The 17687-nt window shown below is 43.0% G+C and overlaps 1 protein-coding gene across 1 annotated transcript; it reads left to right on the top strand.

Annotated features, from left to right (window-relative positions):
- The first annotated feature begins 7756 nt into the window (after positions 1–7756).
- LOC133378835 (histone H2A-like) lies at positions 7757–8269 on the top strand. Its single transcript, XM_061613449.1, has one exon. The coding sequence runs from the start codon at positions 7760–7762 to the stop codon at positions 8267–8269; it is 510 nt and encodes a 169-aa protein (XP_061469433.1). The 5' UTR covers positions 7757–7759.
- Positions 8270–17687: the final 9418 nt, after the last annotated feature.

The raw sequence follows: 17687 nt of genomic DNA, 5'->3' as shown, positions 1-17687 counted from the left end.
TCATATACCCCAGGAAAGGGGAGGGTGTTCCCTACGAGATGCCACTGCGTCCCATCTGGCCCAGAGCTTCTGCTGGTCGCAGGGCACATGGGAGGGCATCTATCCAAAACCAAAGCAGAAAAAAACATACAGGAAAAAATAAGTAACTGGGGGAACCCACCCCAAAATCTGCTCTGGGCCAGGACAAATCATATACCCCAGGAAAGAGGAGGGTGTCCCCTATGAGGTGCCACTGCGTCCCATCTGGCCCACAGCTTCTGCTGGGCACCAGGCACTCACGAGGGCATCTATGCAAAATCAAACTGGACAAAAACATGCAGGAAAAAATAAGTAACTGGGGGTACACACCCCAAAATCTCCTCTGGGCCAGGACAAATCATATACCCCAGGAAAGGGGAGGGTGTCCCCTATGAGATACCACTGCATCCCGCCTGACCCAGAGCTTCTTCTGAGCTCAGGGCACATGGAAGGGCATCTATCCAAAACCAAAGGAGACAAAAACAGACAGGAAAAAATAAGTAACTGGGGGTACACACCGCAAGAACTCCTCTGGGCCAGGACAAATCATATACCCCAGGAAAGGGGAGGGTGTCCCCTATGAGATGCCACTGCATCCCGCCTGGCCCGGACCTTCTGCTGGGTGCAGGGCACATGGGACGGCATCTATCCAAAACCAAAGCAGAAAAAAACATACAGGAAAAAATAAGTAACTGGGGGTACATGCCCCAAAATCTGCTCTGGGCCAGGACAAATCATATACCCCAGGAAAGGGGAGGGTGTCCCCTACGAGATGCCATTGTGTCCCACCTGGCCCAGAGCTTCTGCTGGGTGCAGGGCACATGGGAGGGCATCTATGCAAAATCAAACTGGACAAAAACTTACAGGAAAAAACAAGTAACTGGGGGTACATGCCCCAAAATCTGCTCTGGGCCAGGACAAATCATATACCCCAGGAAAAAAGATGGTGTACTCTATGAGATGCATGTCTTTCCCAGCTAAAGTAATGAAGAGTAAATATGGCAAAACTGGTACAGAACGCGGCGGAGCACCTGATTAAAGGCAGCTGCTGGCGAGATCATTTCACTCCAGTGCTAAAAGAGCTGCACTGGTTACCAGTTGCTTACCAGGCCCAATTCAAGGTGTTGGTTTTGACCTTTAAAACCCTATACGGTTTCGGCCCAGTCTATCTAAAGGAGCGCCTCCAGCAACATCAGCTATGCTGCCCAACAAGATCAGCCTCAAAAGACCTTCTCTCCATCCCATCAGTCAAAACAGCCAAACTGGTGAGGACGAGAGAGAGGGCTTTTTCAATTGTGGCCCCCACCCTGTGGAACTCCCTCCCAAATGATCTCCGCCATGCCCCTTCTATGATGAGTTTCCGCCGGGCCTTGAAGACCTGGCTCTTCAGGCAGGCTTTTGGGGTGGGCTATATTTTATCTTCATTGTTTTTAGATTTTTAATGTCTAGGTATTATATGCCTATGTTGTACTTCGCCCAGAGTGGCTGGACAGCCAGCCAGATGGGCGACTAATAAATTGTATAAATAAATAAATAAATAAATAATTTGTGGTGACCACTATAAAATCTTCTGTGGGCTATTGAGCAAAGTGAATAGTGTCCTTCGCGAGATGCCACTGCATCCTGCCTGGCATGGTTTGTGGTCATACGGAACAGGTATCGACATCTATGCACAACAACAATAATCAAGCTATGTAGAAAATACATAAGGAACTGTGGGATTCCACCATCAAACATGCTTTGGGCACTGCAGGTCATACACCCATGCATTCTGGAGAGTGTTCCCACCCAATTCAGAATTTCTTGTAACTGTATGGCACAGACAAGGGCATATATGTATTAGAAAATATAGCAAATATGTACAGGAAAAGAATAAGGAAATGAGGTGCCCATCACAAAAGATGGTTTGGGGCACCATAAAACATACTACATTGCACCTGGAAGAGTGTCTTCTCTGAGATGCCATCCATGAATGCTTTTGAGTGTCAATTATGAAATTACATCTTCAAGAAATCATTGTTGTTTAACCTGCCATGTTTCCTTCTGTCGCCAATACCAATGGCTTTTTAAAATAATAATATTTGAGCTGTAACAAGGTAAGAGGAAAGACCGATACAAAAATTAAACATAAAAAAATCCCATCTTTCAACAACCCTTTTAAGGAGAGACCTTGTCCCAGTGTGCATCTGTATTGGAATAATATTTAAGATGTTTTCAACAATGTTTTGTAATTTTCAAAAGGTGTTTTTCAATGTTTTGTATTTGATTTCGTAAAGATCTTTTGTTTTTAAGAGGTTTTTAAAAGACTTGGGGGGGGCGTTATCACTTTTTTGCCACCCTGGGCAAATGTGGTGATGTTTGTGCAACAGATGAGTTGTTCCAAGACTTCACAAAGAAAAATAGTACTCCAAGTCACATTGTAGCAATGAGGCTATAAAGGACCAAACAATAACGATGATGTGCAATGTGCAGTTTAGAAGGTCCTCTTCTAAATCTACTACTATTTCAGAGATGTTTGAAAACCAGGAGATTATTTCAAATGGGTGAAATTGTTTAATTCCAGCCCATGTGAAATGGTGTTGATTTTGTAAACTGCAAAAATGTTCTGATATATTTCTAAGCAAAATGTTTTTTACCGTTTTACCAGTTCTGATAAATGTGACTTCCTTATTTGTTTTTTAAATTAAGTCTGCACTTGTTTATATGTTCATTTGTATACTTGGTTCTTACCTGTTGGAGAAATATAATATATATGTGTAGTAATTTATTTAGAGATATAATAAATCAAATGCACAACAATTCTTCTCACAGTATGACTCTATGTTATCTGGTGCCATGGCAGATGGAAACTTGGCCGGATCACCAGACAACGATTCACTCAAGAAGCATAAAGATGTAATTTCATAGATGAGACTCTAAACTATGCATGGATGGCATCTAATAGAAGACAGTATCCCTGATGTGTGGAACTATGATTTGTGGTGCCCCAAATCATATTTTGGAATGGGCATCCAAGTTTCTTATAATCTTTCCTATATATTTTGGCTATTCTTCTGATACATAAATTAATGTTGTTGGTGCTGTTTAGATTTGTTCCCTGCAGTTAACTAAAACGTTTCGGGCGGATCACAAAAGTTATAAAATGCACAATTAAATACAGTTCAAAACACTCTAAAATCAGAAATGATAAATGACCTTGTCTGAGCTATAACTGAACAAAAAGCTCTGACCTGGGTTGGAACCAATGCCATCTTGTAGAGGACCCTGTCCTGTATGAATATGTGTATGGATCGTCACCTTGCAGTGGTGAGTGGGCTTGCGTGTTCCAATGAACCCTGTGAGCGATGCCATCGGAAGTCATGTACTCCCAGCGGGGTCATCCATGGCGGTAAGGTCAACGGAGAGGAACCAGACAAAGAACGATCCAAGAAAGTCCTCAATGGCAGAACAGGTGGAGGATAACAATGTGTATGTTACAATGGCTGTGAAGGCGGATGAAGGCTGCAGCAGATAAAAGACTTCCAATCAACGTGGTATCCATGCCATTGGATCAAAGCCTTTTCCTATCAAGAGTGTGTGTTGATCGTTGTGCACCGATCTCCCCACATAAAACAAATTCACGCACAGGCGTCTTCCAACCAAACCAAATCAAAAGTCCCATGGCTATCGGCGGATGGCAACGGGGGCAGAGAGTAGGAATAAACGGACAGTTCTCCCAATGGAGGGCTGTAGAAAGTGGAGTCCCTCAAGGATCGGTATTGGGACCTGTACTTTTCAACTTGTTCATTAATGACCTAGAATTAGGAGTGAGCAGTGAAGTGGCCAAGTTTGCTGACGACACTAAATTGTTCAGGGTTGTTAAAACAAAAAGGGATTGCGAAGAGCTCCAAAAAGATCTCTCCAAACTGAGTGAATGGGCGGAAAAATGGCAAATGCAATTCAATATAAACAAGTGTAAAATTATGCATATTGGAGCAAAAAATCTGAATTTCACATATACGCTCATGGGGTCTGAACTGGCGGTGACCGACCAGGAGAGAGACCTCGGGGTTGTAGTGGACAGCACGATGAAAATGTCGACCCAGTGTGCGGCAGCTGTGAAAAAGGCAAATTCCATGCTAGCGATAATTAGGAAAGGTATTGAAAATAAAACAGCCGATATCATAATGCCGTTGTATAAATCTATGGTGCGGCCGCATTTGGAATACTGTGTACAGTTCTGGTCGCCTCATCTCAAAAAGGATATTATAGAGTTGGAAAAGGTTCAGAAGAGGGCAACCAGAATGATCAAGGGGATGGAGCGACTCCCTTACGAGGAAAGGTTGCAGCATTTGGGGCTTTTTAGTTTAGAGAAAAGGCGGGTCAGAAGAGACATGATAGAAGTGTATAAAATTATGCATGGCATTGAGAAAGTGGATAGAGAAAAGTTCTTCTCTCTCTCTCATAATACTAGAACTCGTGGACATTCAAAGAAGCTGAATGTTGGAAGATTCAGGACAGACAAAAGGAAGTACTTCTTTACTCGGCGCATAGTTAAACTATGGAATTTGCTCCCACAAGATGCAGTAATGGCCACCAGCTTGGACAGCTTTAAAAGAAGATTAGACAAATTCATGGAGGACAGGGCTATCAATGGCTACTAGCCGTGATGGCTGTGCTGTGCCACCCTAGTCAGAGGCAGCATGCTTCTGAAAACCAGTTGCCGGAAGCCTCAGGAGGGGAGAGTGTTCTTGCACTCGGGTCCTGCTTGCGGGCTTCCCCCAGGCACCTGGTTGGCCACTGTGAGAACAGGATGCTGGACTAGATGGGCCACTGGCCTGATCCAGCAGGTTCTTCTTATGTTCTTATGTTCTTAATATGCCGATGATAATGTAGTCTCCACACATTCAGAGGAAGATCTTCAAACTATCCTAAATGTCTTTGCAGAAGCATATAAAAAGCTTGGCCTCTCACTTAACATCAAAAAAACCAAAGTGCTTCATCAGCAGGTGCGAACCATTCCCTCTGTAGCACCATCAATCCAGCTTAACGGTGTGACGCTGGAGAATGTCGATCACTATTCTTATCTTGGCAGCCATCTCTCTGTAAAAGCTGACATTGATGATGAAATTCAGCATCGTCTGAGCTCTGCAAGTGTAGAGTGTTTGAGGATCAGGATATTTGTAGGGAGACCAAAATGCTTATTTCCAAAGCCATTGTACTATCAACCTTACTGTACGCCTGTGAAACATGGACCATCTATAAACGTCACTCCCAACTTCTTGAAAGATTCCACCAACGCTGCCTCCGGAAAATTCTGCAAATTACTTGGGAAGATAGACGGACTAATGTTAGTGTATTGGAAGAAGCAAAGACCACCAGTGTTGAAACAATGATCCTCCAACCCCAACTTCGCTGGACCGGCCATGTGGTTCGAATGTCTGATCATCGTCTTCCAAAGCAGGTACTTTACTCCCAACTTAAGGATGAAAAAAGGAATATCAGTGGACAACAAAAGAGGTTTAAAGATGTTATCAAAGCTAATCTTAAAAGATGTAACATGCGTTAAGAACTGGGAAGCCTTGGCCCATAAACGTCCCAAATGGAGGTAGGCCATTATCAAAGGTGCTATGGACTTTGAAGAAGCACGAGTACAGGGCGAAAGGGACAAGCGAGCTAAGCGGAAGGCACGTCAAGCAAATCCTCATCGTGACCATCTTCCATCTGGAAACCTATGTCCTCACTATGGGAGGCTGTGTGGATCCAGAATTGGCCTCCACAGTCACTTATGGACCCACCGCTAAAGACCTTACAATCTTATTCGGCCACGAGAGATCACCAATGAATGAATGAAATGAATGAATGAATGATATATAATACCTCAAATAAAGTTTTGGGGTGGGCACCACCAGATCCTTTTTTCCCCTACCTAATTTAAACATTTGGATGTGTATAGTTGCTCAGATCCACTCCTTCTGCACACAAGAAATTCTGGGCAAGTCAGGAAGCCATGGATTCTTGTAGAGGATGTTTTTGTCCATTTTAGTTGTGAGTATATGCCATCATACGTGCCCTGCGCCCTGCACAACCTCTGGGCTAAGCAGGACACACTGGTATGTTATAGAGGACACCCTTCCCTTTCCTGGGGTGTATGATTTGTTCTGGCCCACAGGAGATTTTGGGGTGGGTACCCCCAGTTACTTTTTTTTTTGCTTGTTTTTGTCCAGTTTGATTTTGCATAGATGCACTCGTGAGTGCCTGGTGCCCAGCAGAAGCTGTGGGCCAGACAGGACGCAGTGGCATCCCATAGGGGACACCCTTCCCTTTCTGGGGGTATATGATTTCTCCTGGCCCAGAGCAGTTTTGGGGGCATGTACCCCCAGTTACTTATTTATTCCTGTATGCTTTTTTCTGCTTTGGTTTTGGATAGATGCCCTCCCATGTACCCTGCACCCAGCAGACGCTCTGGTCCAGGTGGGATGCAGTGGCATCTCGTAGGGAACACCCTCCCCTTTCCTGGGGTATATGATTTGTCCTGGCCCAGAGCAGATTTTGGGGTGTGTACCCCCAGTTACTTATTTTTTATGATTTTATGACATCATTATGTATTTAAGATAATATCTGAATCCTGATTATTTTGATTGTATAAATTTATTGTCATTCTTGACGGGGAGAGTCTCCTGATTACAGCGATATATCATACAGGGTACCCCATTATATATTTTGGGGTTCAGGGGCATGTTAAATTTGGCTTGACGTTGTTGTAGCTGTCAACTTTTCTTCTTTGTTAGTGATTACTGCTGTTTTTGAAACAGATGAGAACGTGGCTCCTCATCTAGCTATATATTATATCTGCCGTTAACCGTTACGGAAATAGAAGTGTTTAAAATTAGTATTTGAACTCATACAAGGTATAATATCGGACAAGTGTATATTTTAAACAGAAAGATTATGACGTTATCCTAACAAATGTTATTTGTTGACAACCATCTTTTTCATTTCTGCACGTTATTATTGATTACATCTTTGATTTACAACGTCTCTCAAGGAGAGTACCTTCCTGTGAGGCGTAACTTTTTTTTTAAGCTAACAAGCGAGAGGTGTAGGGAAGGAGAAAAGGCGGGAAAATGAGCAGGAGTTAGCCACCATTTCCCTCGCGTACCCGTCAGAGGCACAAGAATATCGAGTCCCGCCTCTTTCGCTTTTTCCACCACAGCCTGGGTTTCTTCAACCTTAGAAATGTATGCTTGGGAAGTGTAACAAGGAATTATCATCAGCAATTTGCATAACAAACTCATGGAAGGACCTTTGGAACTTTCGCGCCCTGGAAACGTATAAGCAAGGGAATCAGCTGGAAATCGTATGGGAAAACTTGCAAAATCTGCCCAGCTGTTCATCAATATTATAGAGAAAGTCTAAAGACATACTCGAACACCAACAACTTATATTAAAACAACAGGAAAGAAGGATCAGTACTGGTGTCAGATTAATAGGATAGCCAGTTTTTATCTTTTCTCCCCTGTATCATATAGATATACACTAAATTCATCCCCCTAAAACGAACAACAGAATTGTTTTTTTCCTTTAGGATAATACTCTTCTCTTATTGGTTTAAAAACAGAATCCTTATTTTTATTGGTCTATTAATCTTCGACCAATCGCAGTCAGCGAAGCTCTATCAAGAAATGTATAAAAGGGCTCTAGTGGAAAGATACGTCGATTTTGCTGTTACTTGTGAGGAAGAAGTTAGAAGATTCTGGCGATGTCTGGTCGTGGCAAGACAGGTGGAAAGGCACGAGCCAAAGCGAAATCTCGTTCTTCTAGAGCTGGGCTGCAATTCCCTGTGGGCAGAGTTCATAGGCTCTTGCGGAAGGGAAACTATGCTGAGCGGATTGGAGGTGGCGCTCCAGTTTATTTAGCTGCTGTGCTTGAGTATCTTAGCGCTGAAATCCTAGAACTCGCTGGTAACGCAGCGAGGGACAACAAGAAGAGTCGAATCATCCCACGCCACTTGCAGCTGGCTGTGCGCAACGACGAGGAGCTAAATAAGCTGTTGGGTGGTGTAACCATCGCGCAGGGTGGAGTCCTGCCCAATATCCACGCAGTTCTGCTGCCTAAGAAGACTGAAGCCCTGCATACTGCTGCCAGCAGCAAGCCGACTACCAGTGTGGGCAAGTCTGCCAGAGTGCCAAAAGTGACAGTCAAGCCTTCTGCCAAAATGCCAAAAGTGGCAGCAAAGACTTCTGCGTCACTTGTTCTAGTAGTTGACTGAGGGGAAATGAAATAACCCTGCCCCGGGGGACAAAATACTGAGACCCAAAGGCTCTTTTCAGAGCCACCCACAAGATTTATAGAAGAGCTGGTGTGCTGCTAAATGAAATCTAAACTGATTTTATGATTGCCAATATTTATAAAATACAGTAGGGAAAGGTTTCATAGGTGCCTTAGGCTACGTAAAAATGACCTGTAGGCTACATCAAATTTGAATGGCACTGCTCACAACTTGGGTGACTAGTGCAAGGCCTACACAACAAAGCAGGGAGGCTCAGCACATTCCTGCCTCATCTAGAAGCAACCCATCTTCTAATGGCATGGGAAGAGCTACCTGGCTTTTAATTAGCCATGTAAGGGGCCTGCAGCCAGTAGCACTAGTAGCTTTCCAACTTGTATTTTGAAAACAAATTGGTTGCAAGAGATTCTCTCTGCAGAGGGCTCACCTTTTCTCCAAGCGCTACATAGTACTGGCAGGTATCCAGGGGGTTTATAATAGATCATTAAGGGTTTCTGACCCAACTGTTTTAACAGGGCTCCTGCTGGGAGAAAGGATGGGATGTAAATCTAGTAAATAAATAAAGAGCCGGGACAAGTCTCTCCCCTTAGGCTGCTGAAATGATGAAAGCTTGGAGGGAACCAGGTGTGGATCATGTGAAAGGACTACTAGCTCAGTTCTGGAACAAAAAATACAGGGTGAGCGGGTGCTGCCTGCCTGTATTTATTATTTGATTTATGTGCCGCCCTTCTTCCCAGGAGCCCAGCGTGGCAAACAGAAACGCTAAAAACACTTTAACACACCATAAAAACAGACCTTAAAATACATTAAAACAAAACAACTTTAAAAACATTTTTTTAAAAAGCTTTAAAAACATCTTTTAAAAAAGGATTAAAAACATTTAAAAAAACACATATTAACAAGCAATTCTAACACAGACGCAGACTGAGATAGGTCTCAACTTAAAAGGCTTGTTGAAAGAGGAAAGTCTTCAAAAGCCGCCAAAAAGATAGCAGAGATGGTGCTATCTGCCCTCCCATCCCCAGCTCACTCTTAAAAGAATTTATATATCGCTTGGCTGTAAACAGATCTGCTAAGTGGTTTACAAAAATTAAAAACGTTAAACTTGACAATCGGATGGTTAAAGGAATTCGCTATTAAAAATATTTCAAATCGACAATAAGGTAAACACATATCGCCTTTTACATGTCTGGATAGGGTTGTGTGAACTAAAACGCTCTCAGTAGGAGGGAACAAAAGCACAGTGAAGATGCCTGCCGGATATCTATACGCAGGGGATTCCAAAGGGTAGGTGCTGCCTCGATAAGATGTCAAGTGCTGACAGGGTCTCTCTCCTGTTAACCTACGCTAACCTCAGTTTTCAGGTCAAGCCCAAGAGAAGCCCCACATAGAGTGTGTCATAGTAATGTTTTGCACCAGGATCCTGTTTAATAGAATGGGTTCACCAGTAGTTCTGACAAGCCTATGAAGCTGGCTCACCTCTGAGAAGACCTATTTTTCTTACACGCTTCAGTGGTTTGATGCCTTCCCCACCCTTGTGTTTGAGAGGCATAAGAAAATACTAGCGCTTAGAGAAATATTGATGCTTTATTAATTTTTCACTTAAAAAGATACAGCTTTTTAGATATACAAACAATCATATGAAAACATTACCCGGTAAGCAGCAACTTAACTATAACACTTCATCCTTCCTCTCTGCGATATGGCCGGAGGACAACTAGATTGGGCTAGCCTCTCTAGCAAGCAAGCCATCCAAAGTTGGCTCCGTGTTTCAGTTATGTAATTTTATCTGGGCTCCGTATCTCAGCAGCATGAAGAATGGAAAGATTCTCTCCCCAGTGAAAGCAACTGCTGTGAAAGTGGCAATCAAGTCACTGGAACTGTCATCAAAAAATGCCACCCGCCCTCCCTCGTAGTCCAGATAAACGCAGATTCTGCTGAAGTCTCTCCGCCAGGGCAGACAATGGACTTCTGAATTCAGAGCCCAGATCCCGTCATCCAGGCCGACTGCAACGTCACCTTTCATTTTGACAGATTCCTTTGCAACACCCACAGCCCACTGTCCACCCCGAGCGCTTATCTCTACCTCCCAGTAATGCCTTCCTGAGGCAAAGCCGTCACAGCCCAGCACGCAAGCGACAGAATCGGTGTCTTGAGAACCTGCGACTAAACCTCCATGCTTTGCGCGCTTTCGATTCTCGGACAGTACTAGGTGCGGATGTGCTTTGGTTGGATCCAGAGTCACGTTTGCTTGTGGAAAAATAGAAAAAACTCCGTGTTAGAAGCCAGCGCAGACTTGGAGAGACATCTCTAGCTTCAGGTGGATTCTCGAGGGAGCAACAGGCAGCACAGGAAAGTTCTAACTGCACCGTTGGAGTTCATAGGCGGGCATTCCAGTGGAGCGTTCCAGCTTCTCGCACTGTGTTCAGACTGGGTCTGAATTTACAACCCGAGCTTGCGTAGAGTAAGGCATGCTTCGGTCCACTGAAATCAATGGACTTAAGTACACTTTAGCTACATCAGATGAGGCTGTTTATTTAATAGATTTCTGGGGCAGAATATGAATGTTAGTGAAATACATGCTTTTCTATTACACTGTCTCCGTTCAGGGGAAACGCTTTACCCAGAGACAGGAAACTGAGTTGTCAGAGAAAGAGGCTGACGGCACAGAACGAAGCCGACACAGGAAGTGATGAACAAAGGTGCATCCCTTATCGGTGGGGTCTTTTCAAAGCTATTGGCCTGTCTAGCCACCACAAGCATGTAGCTATTCTCATTTGGCACAGGAGATCTAGACATACGTGCTTGGGATGCTTCTGTTTTTGGTAATATATCCCATTTTTGTTGCAGTCGCAATGAAATATATAGTCGTCTTTCTAGGGAAAAATAAATTCTCTCTTACCACCACCAAGATCAGCAACGTCTCCAAGTGCTGTTCAATTTAAACGAATGTCATGGGTGCCTATTGGACAGCATTCATATTTTCACTAGCCCAAGTGGCAGCTTTCCCTCACCTGTGATGGGGCTGTTTTGTTTTAAGTATATACATAATGCTTTGTCTCTAAAAAAGGTAATCTTGCAGTGTGCAAGAATGTTTTTGTGATCCTTTTGCCTCCCACCTTCACCTCACTTGCTTAGGAAAGGGCAGAGCTGTAGGTGCAGTTGAAAAGTTAGGTTTTTGCGCTACTGCTGTTACAATGGGGCTGGCACAAATCACAAGCAAAAAAAAGATAGGTGTGTGTTTTTGAAGTGCCTGGATAATCCTCCCCAATCCTGGAGAAAATGGAAAAGCATTCTTTTAAAAATGAGAGAATTAATTTGCATCTGTGCTTTTAATCCCTTATATGGAACCTAGCATTATTTACCTTTTATGGCCTTTGGTTGCAATGGTAGGGCTTCTGGAGAAAGAGGGAGGGAAAGAAAGATGATAGGTTACAAGTTTTTTTTCCTTTTAGTTGTACTTTAGTTAGTACTAAAGTTACCTAAAGATAGGACAACCATCCATCCAAATACAGTAGACCTGGTTTCTACCTGTAACTAAATATATTGGCACATCCATAGCTCAGTATTCACCCTACAACCCCATTCACACCATATATTTATTCCACTATGATTCTACTTTAAGCAGTCATGGTTTCCCCCAAAGAATCCTTGGAGGTGCCGAGAGTTGTTAGGAGACCCCTATTCCCTCCACAGACCTCCAATTCCCAGTGTTCTCTGGGAAGAAGGACTGACCGTTAAACCACTCTGACAATTGTAGCTCTGTGAGGGGAATAGGACACTTGCTCCTAATAGCTCTCAGCACCTTTCATAAACTACACTTCCCAGGATTCTTTGGGGAAAGCCATGAGTGTTTAAAGTAGAATAAATGTATGGTGTGAATGTGGCCTATAGAAGTATTTCAGAATTGCTAAAAGCTTGCAGTTCAAGTCACAGGCCAGTGTTTCAGTTCACACTGAATTAAAAAAAAAAAAAAACCCACACAAGCAGCAAGAGCTCCACGTTGCAAGACCTGAATCCGAGTACAGAATTTGCCCATCAAAAGAGACTGAGTCTTCAGGACAAGCTTTGAGAAGGAGTGCAGCACAGTGGCGGAGTATCTGGTTCGTATGCAGAAAGTCCCCAATGGTATCTCCAGGTAGGGCTGGGAAGGACTCCTGCCTGAAACTGCCAGTCAGTGTAGACAATACTGAGCTTGATGGACCAAGGCTCTGACTGTCGGTATAAGGTAGCTTTCTATATTCCTAGGCAGCATCAAGCAAAATCAAAAAGGGGTCTTAGCCGTGCTTTGCACGGCTCCCTCATCTTAGAAAGCATTTCTTAATTTTCTCCACTGCCCAAACTGTAGGCAGCACTACAGGAGAAAAGGATAGGCATGAGAAGGGACCAGAGGGCAGTGATTAAATCCCAGGTCCAATCCCTGGCATCTTTATCATTTATCTTTAGCTAAGACCAGGTAGCAGGTCATGGGAAGGACCGTTGCCAGAGATCCACTGACAGCCAAAACAGTCAGATCAACGGACAAATAGGCTGGCCTAAGCACTGAGCAGCTTTCTGTGTTAGTTCTCAATTGAGCATCCCTTTCCATACAAACCCTGGCAGAACAGTCACCCTTCTGGTCACTGCCACAGGAACTGCGGGAGCCAAAGCAGCAGCCGAGCTTTCTGCATTTTCCTGCTAGCAGATCGGCTGGCTCAAAATCAGCGTGCCTCTCCTCTTCCAAATATTCCTCCTCCCTCAGAGTGCTGCCATCGCCTCAAGTCTCTCCAGGCTTTTGTTAAAACTTTTGGAACTTGGCAAAGATATAATCAATTCTGCAAACCATGCATGTTTTGCTGGACATAATAACATAAGAAGAGCCTGCTGGATCAGGCCAGTGGCCCATCTAGTCCAGCATCCTGTTCTCACAGTGGCCAACCAGGTGCCTGGGGGAAGCCCGCAAGCAGGACCCGAGTGCAAGAACACTCTCCCCTCCTGAGGCTTCCGGCAACTGGTTTTCAGAAGTATACTGCCTCTGACTAGGGTGGCACAGCACAGCCATCGTGGCTAGTAGCCATTGATAGCCCTGTCCTCCATGAATTTGTCTAATCTTCTTTTAAAGCCATCCAGGCTGGTGGCCATTACTGCATCTTGTGGGAGCAAATTCCATAGTTTAACTATGCACCGAGTAAAGAAGTACTTCCTTTTGTCTGTCCTGAATCTTCCAACATTCAGCTTCTTTGAATGTCCACGAGTTCTAGTATTATGAGAGGGAGAAGAACTTTTCTTTATCCACTTTCTCAATGCCATGCATAATTTTATACACTTCTATCATGTCTCCTCTGACCTGCCTTTTCTCTAAACTAAAAAGCCCCAAATGCTGCAACCTTTCCTTGTAAGGGAGTCACTTCATCCCCTTGATCATTCTGGTTGCCCTCCTCTGAACCTTTTCCAACTCTATAATATCCTTTTTGAGATGAGGCGACCAGAACTGTACACAGTATTCCAAATGCGGCCGCACCATAGATTTATACAACGGCATTATGATACTAGCCATGATGGCTGTGCTGTGTCACCCTAGTCAGAGGCAGCATGCTTCTGAAAACCAGTTGCTGGAAGCCTCAGGAGGGGAGAGTGTTCTTGCACTCAGGTCCTGCTTGCAGGCTTCCCCCAGGCACCTGGCTGGCCACTGTGAGAACAGGATGCTGGACTAGATGGGCCACTGGCCTGATCCAGCAGGCTCTTCTTATGTTCTTAGAGTAAGAGATATTCCATGTTCACACAACCACCAGGATACTCTGAATGCATGGACAGGGCCAGCCTTAGGGGTGGGTAAGCTGGGTGGCCAGATGCCCAGAGTATCAAGCTGAGGGGGCACGAAGTTGAGCTCAGTAGCTGTGTTGTTTTTGAATGTACTGCCTGCAGTGAGCTAGGGTGACAAAAAGCAAGTGTGTAACCATTTTTCAAGGTTCTACAGGTTGTTTGGGTACTAATTACAAATATGTTCTTCTTTCAGTTAGCTTTAAAGTATGTTTCAGTTTCAGTTTCCACTTTTATATCATTTGTGCTAGGTAAAAATCGGTGGATCAAAGCTGTACTTTGAGACAATGTTGCCAAGTCTAAGACTAGTTATACCACTCCAATTGAGAGCCTACGCCTTGTAGCTAGGGAGGAGAGTTTGTTAGCAGGAGCCATTTTCTGTGTGTGGTGAACATAGTAAAGAATATAGGCCTACAACTCTATGAGAGTAATCCTTTGAGAGCTAACCACAACACATGACAGACTTCTTGGATCCTAGAACTGGAGCAGGAGTGCACTGAAAGCAGACCAGCAAATAAGAGGTAGTTCACTTTGGTCCCTTTTCAGAGGCATTGCTGGGGAAAAGCTTGGGAGTAGCAGAGCCTGTTACACTGCTATGTTTTGCAATCCTGCACAAGCCCTACAATTTGGTAACATTGCAAAACTAAAGGGCTGTTGGGGGGGCAACTGGGGCAATTTGCCCCAGGCCCCACAAAACAAGGCCCTCCTTGCCTCGGTTCCTGTTCATACTATTAGCCCCTGCCCTGACCCTGCCACAATTCTTGGTATTTTATTTAAAGCTTTCATAAAAAGAGGAACTGGTACAAGATGACACTGAATCTCAACATGTAATTGTGACATATTGAGATCTGTCGCTGGCCATGATGAAATAAAATATTTTATTCATAGAATCATAGAATAGTAGAGTTGGAAGGGGCCTATAAGGCCATCAAGTCCAACCCCCTGCTCAATGCAGGAATCCAAATCAAAGCATTCCCGACAGATGGCTGTCCAGCTGCCTCTTGAATGCCTCCAGTGTCCAAGAGCCCACTACCTCTCTAGGTAATTGGTTCCATTGTTGTATGGCTCTAACAGTTAGGAAGTTTTTCCTGATGTCCAGTCGAAATCTGGCTTCCTGCAACTTGAGCCCATTATTCTGTGTCCTGCACTCTGGGATGATCGAGAAGAGATCCTGGCCCTCCTCTGTGTGACAACCTTTCATGTACTTGAAGAGTAGGGTTGCCTGGTCAGAAGCATCCCAATACCTAAGATTTGAGGGGCGGGCCCTAGTGATGTCATGTGGCGGGACCGAGTAATGTCATTAAGCATGATACATTAAGCATCACTCACAGTTGCTTGGAGCATACAATTAAAAAAAAATCTGATTGGAAATTAAAATAGAAATAGATGGAGCCTGGGTAGGGAACATTTAATCTAGTCTACTTGCTTTCAGCAAGAAGGGTTTAAGTGCCTTCAAGCCAGGCCAGTCACCAGAAGGCCACTGTAGGGACAAAGGAGCCTAGTGTTGTGGAGATGTTAGATGGGAGCACTGGGGAGTACAGATGGATGCTCCTGAAGGCTACAGTTCTAAACACACTTACTAAGAGATTAAGCCACATTGAACTCAACAGGACTGACTTCTGAGTTTGGATTGTGCTGTTGGTAAAGCTTGACTAAGGATCCTCTGCAAAGACATCCATCTCCAAGCAGGGTTGGCAACCCCCTGCCTGGAATGCCCTGCCCTTATCTTTTAACGCGGCTGCTCCAAACATCTTTACAGATTTGACCCTTCACTTCAGAAAGAGGTCTGAGAAATGAGTAAGAGTAAAAAGTATCTTTTAAAATTGTTCTTTTCAATTCACTCTTGAATGCACATCATATCTAGGGCAGATCCACACCATTCATTTAAAGCACATTCAACACCCATTTGAAGCACATTAATTCCCCACCAGAGAATCATGGGAACTGCGGTTTGTTAAGAGAACTATAACGGTGAGGGGGAAACGACACTTCCCAGGATTCTTTAGGAGACGTTGTGCGCTTTAAATGCAAGTTGGATGTGCTTTAAACGTATTGTATGAATCCACTTAATAAATTTTGCCTGCATGTAAATTGTTTTAATTAATTTTTCAAAATGGAAATGAGCTATAAACTGTAGTGAGTGACCATGGGCTACTCACCATCTCCCAGCCTATCTGCCCCTCAATATGAAAACAATGGAGAACCATGACCACCCCAAGGCATACTTAAAATGTAGAGGAAGTATCGTACAACCATAGTGTGAAATCGGATACTTATTGGGACACAGTATGACAAAATATTTATATAAGCATGACTATCAAATATGTTCACTGTTTACACAACCTGTAAAGATATTTATAGTGCAATCCTATGTTTGTTTACTCAGAAGCGAGTCCCAATGTATTCAATGGGGTTACTCAACCAGGGAAAACTGTACCCTCAAGTGATAAGGAACTTGTTCTTTTAACAAGCCTTTTAAGTTGAGACCTTATCCCAGTCTGTGGCTGTGTTGGAATTGCTTTTTAATATGTTTTTAAACCTTTTCTTTAAAAAAAATGTTTTTAAAGCTTTAAAAATGTTTTTAAAGATGTTTTGTTTTAATATATTTTAAAGTCTGTTTTTATTATTTTTAAAGTGTTTTTAGTTGTTTTTGTTTGCTGCCCTAGGCTCCTACTGGGAGGAAGGTCGGGAAATAAATCAAATAATAAATAAATACACTTCATTCACCCAACCCAAAATTTGGAATCACGCCACTTTAAGCTCTTTTGCATTTATACTTGTTTTATGGTTATTGGTTTTTAAAGGGATTTATTTCTTATTGTGAGCTGCCTTGGTTTCCAATCACCAACCCTACCTCACAGGGTTATTGGAAAGGCCACACACACACTCACTCACACTCACTCTCTCTCGCAGGTGTAAAAATACACCCCATATAATAGTTTATTGTCAAACCAGTTGGTCATTGAGGAACATTTTTTTTTTATAATTTTTTTTATTCAAATTTTTCCAAAAACAAACAAAACAAAGTCAAAAAAACATAACAATACAACAACAAAAAATGAAAATAAAATAGTTGACTTCCGATTTGTCACAGATCAGCTATAAGTATATAATATACATCAAACCTGTCCCTTAATATATACAAACAGAATCCCTTTTCTCCATAGGCTGTCTTAATTAATCGTCAAATCCCAGTATCATCATTTTATTTTGATCTTTCAACAAAAAGTCTAAGAGAGGCTTCCATTCCTTAAGAAACGTATCTGTCGATTTTTCTCTAAGTAAACATGTCAATTTATCCATTTCTACTAAGTCCATTAATTTCAATAGCCATTCTTCCATTGTTGGTGTTGATTCCATTTTCCACTTTTGTGCATATAATAATCTTGCTGCCGTAATCATATATAATATTATTCTTCCATATTTCTTTTCTATTTGTTTATCCATAAAACCCAATAAAAAAATTCTGGTTTTGACTGAATATTTATCTTTAGAATTTTTTGCATCTTCCTACCCATCTGTGCCCAAAATGATTTTGCCTTTTTACATAACCACCACATATGATAAAATGATCCTTCTTGTTGTTTACATTTCCAACAAA

This window comes from Rhineura floridana, chromosome 3, assembly GCF_030035675.1.
Source record: "Rhineura floridana isolate rRhiFlo1 chromosome 3, rRhiFlo1.hap2, whole genome shotgun sequence".
In the NCBI taxonomy this organism is placed as follows: Eukaryota; Metazoa; Chordata; class Lepidosauria; order Squamata; family Rhineuridae; genus Rhineura; species Rhineura floridana.
This window is presented reverse-complemented; position numbering and strand designations above follow the sequence as displayed.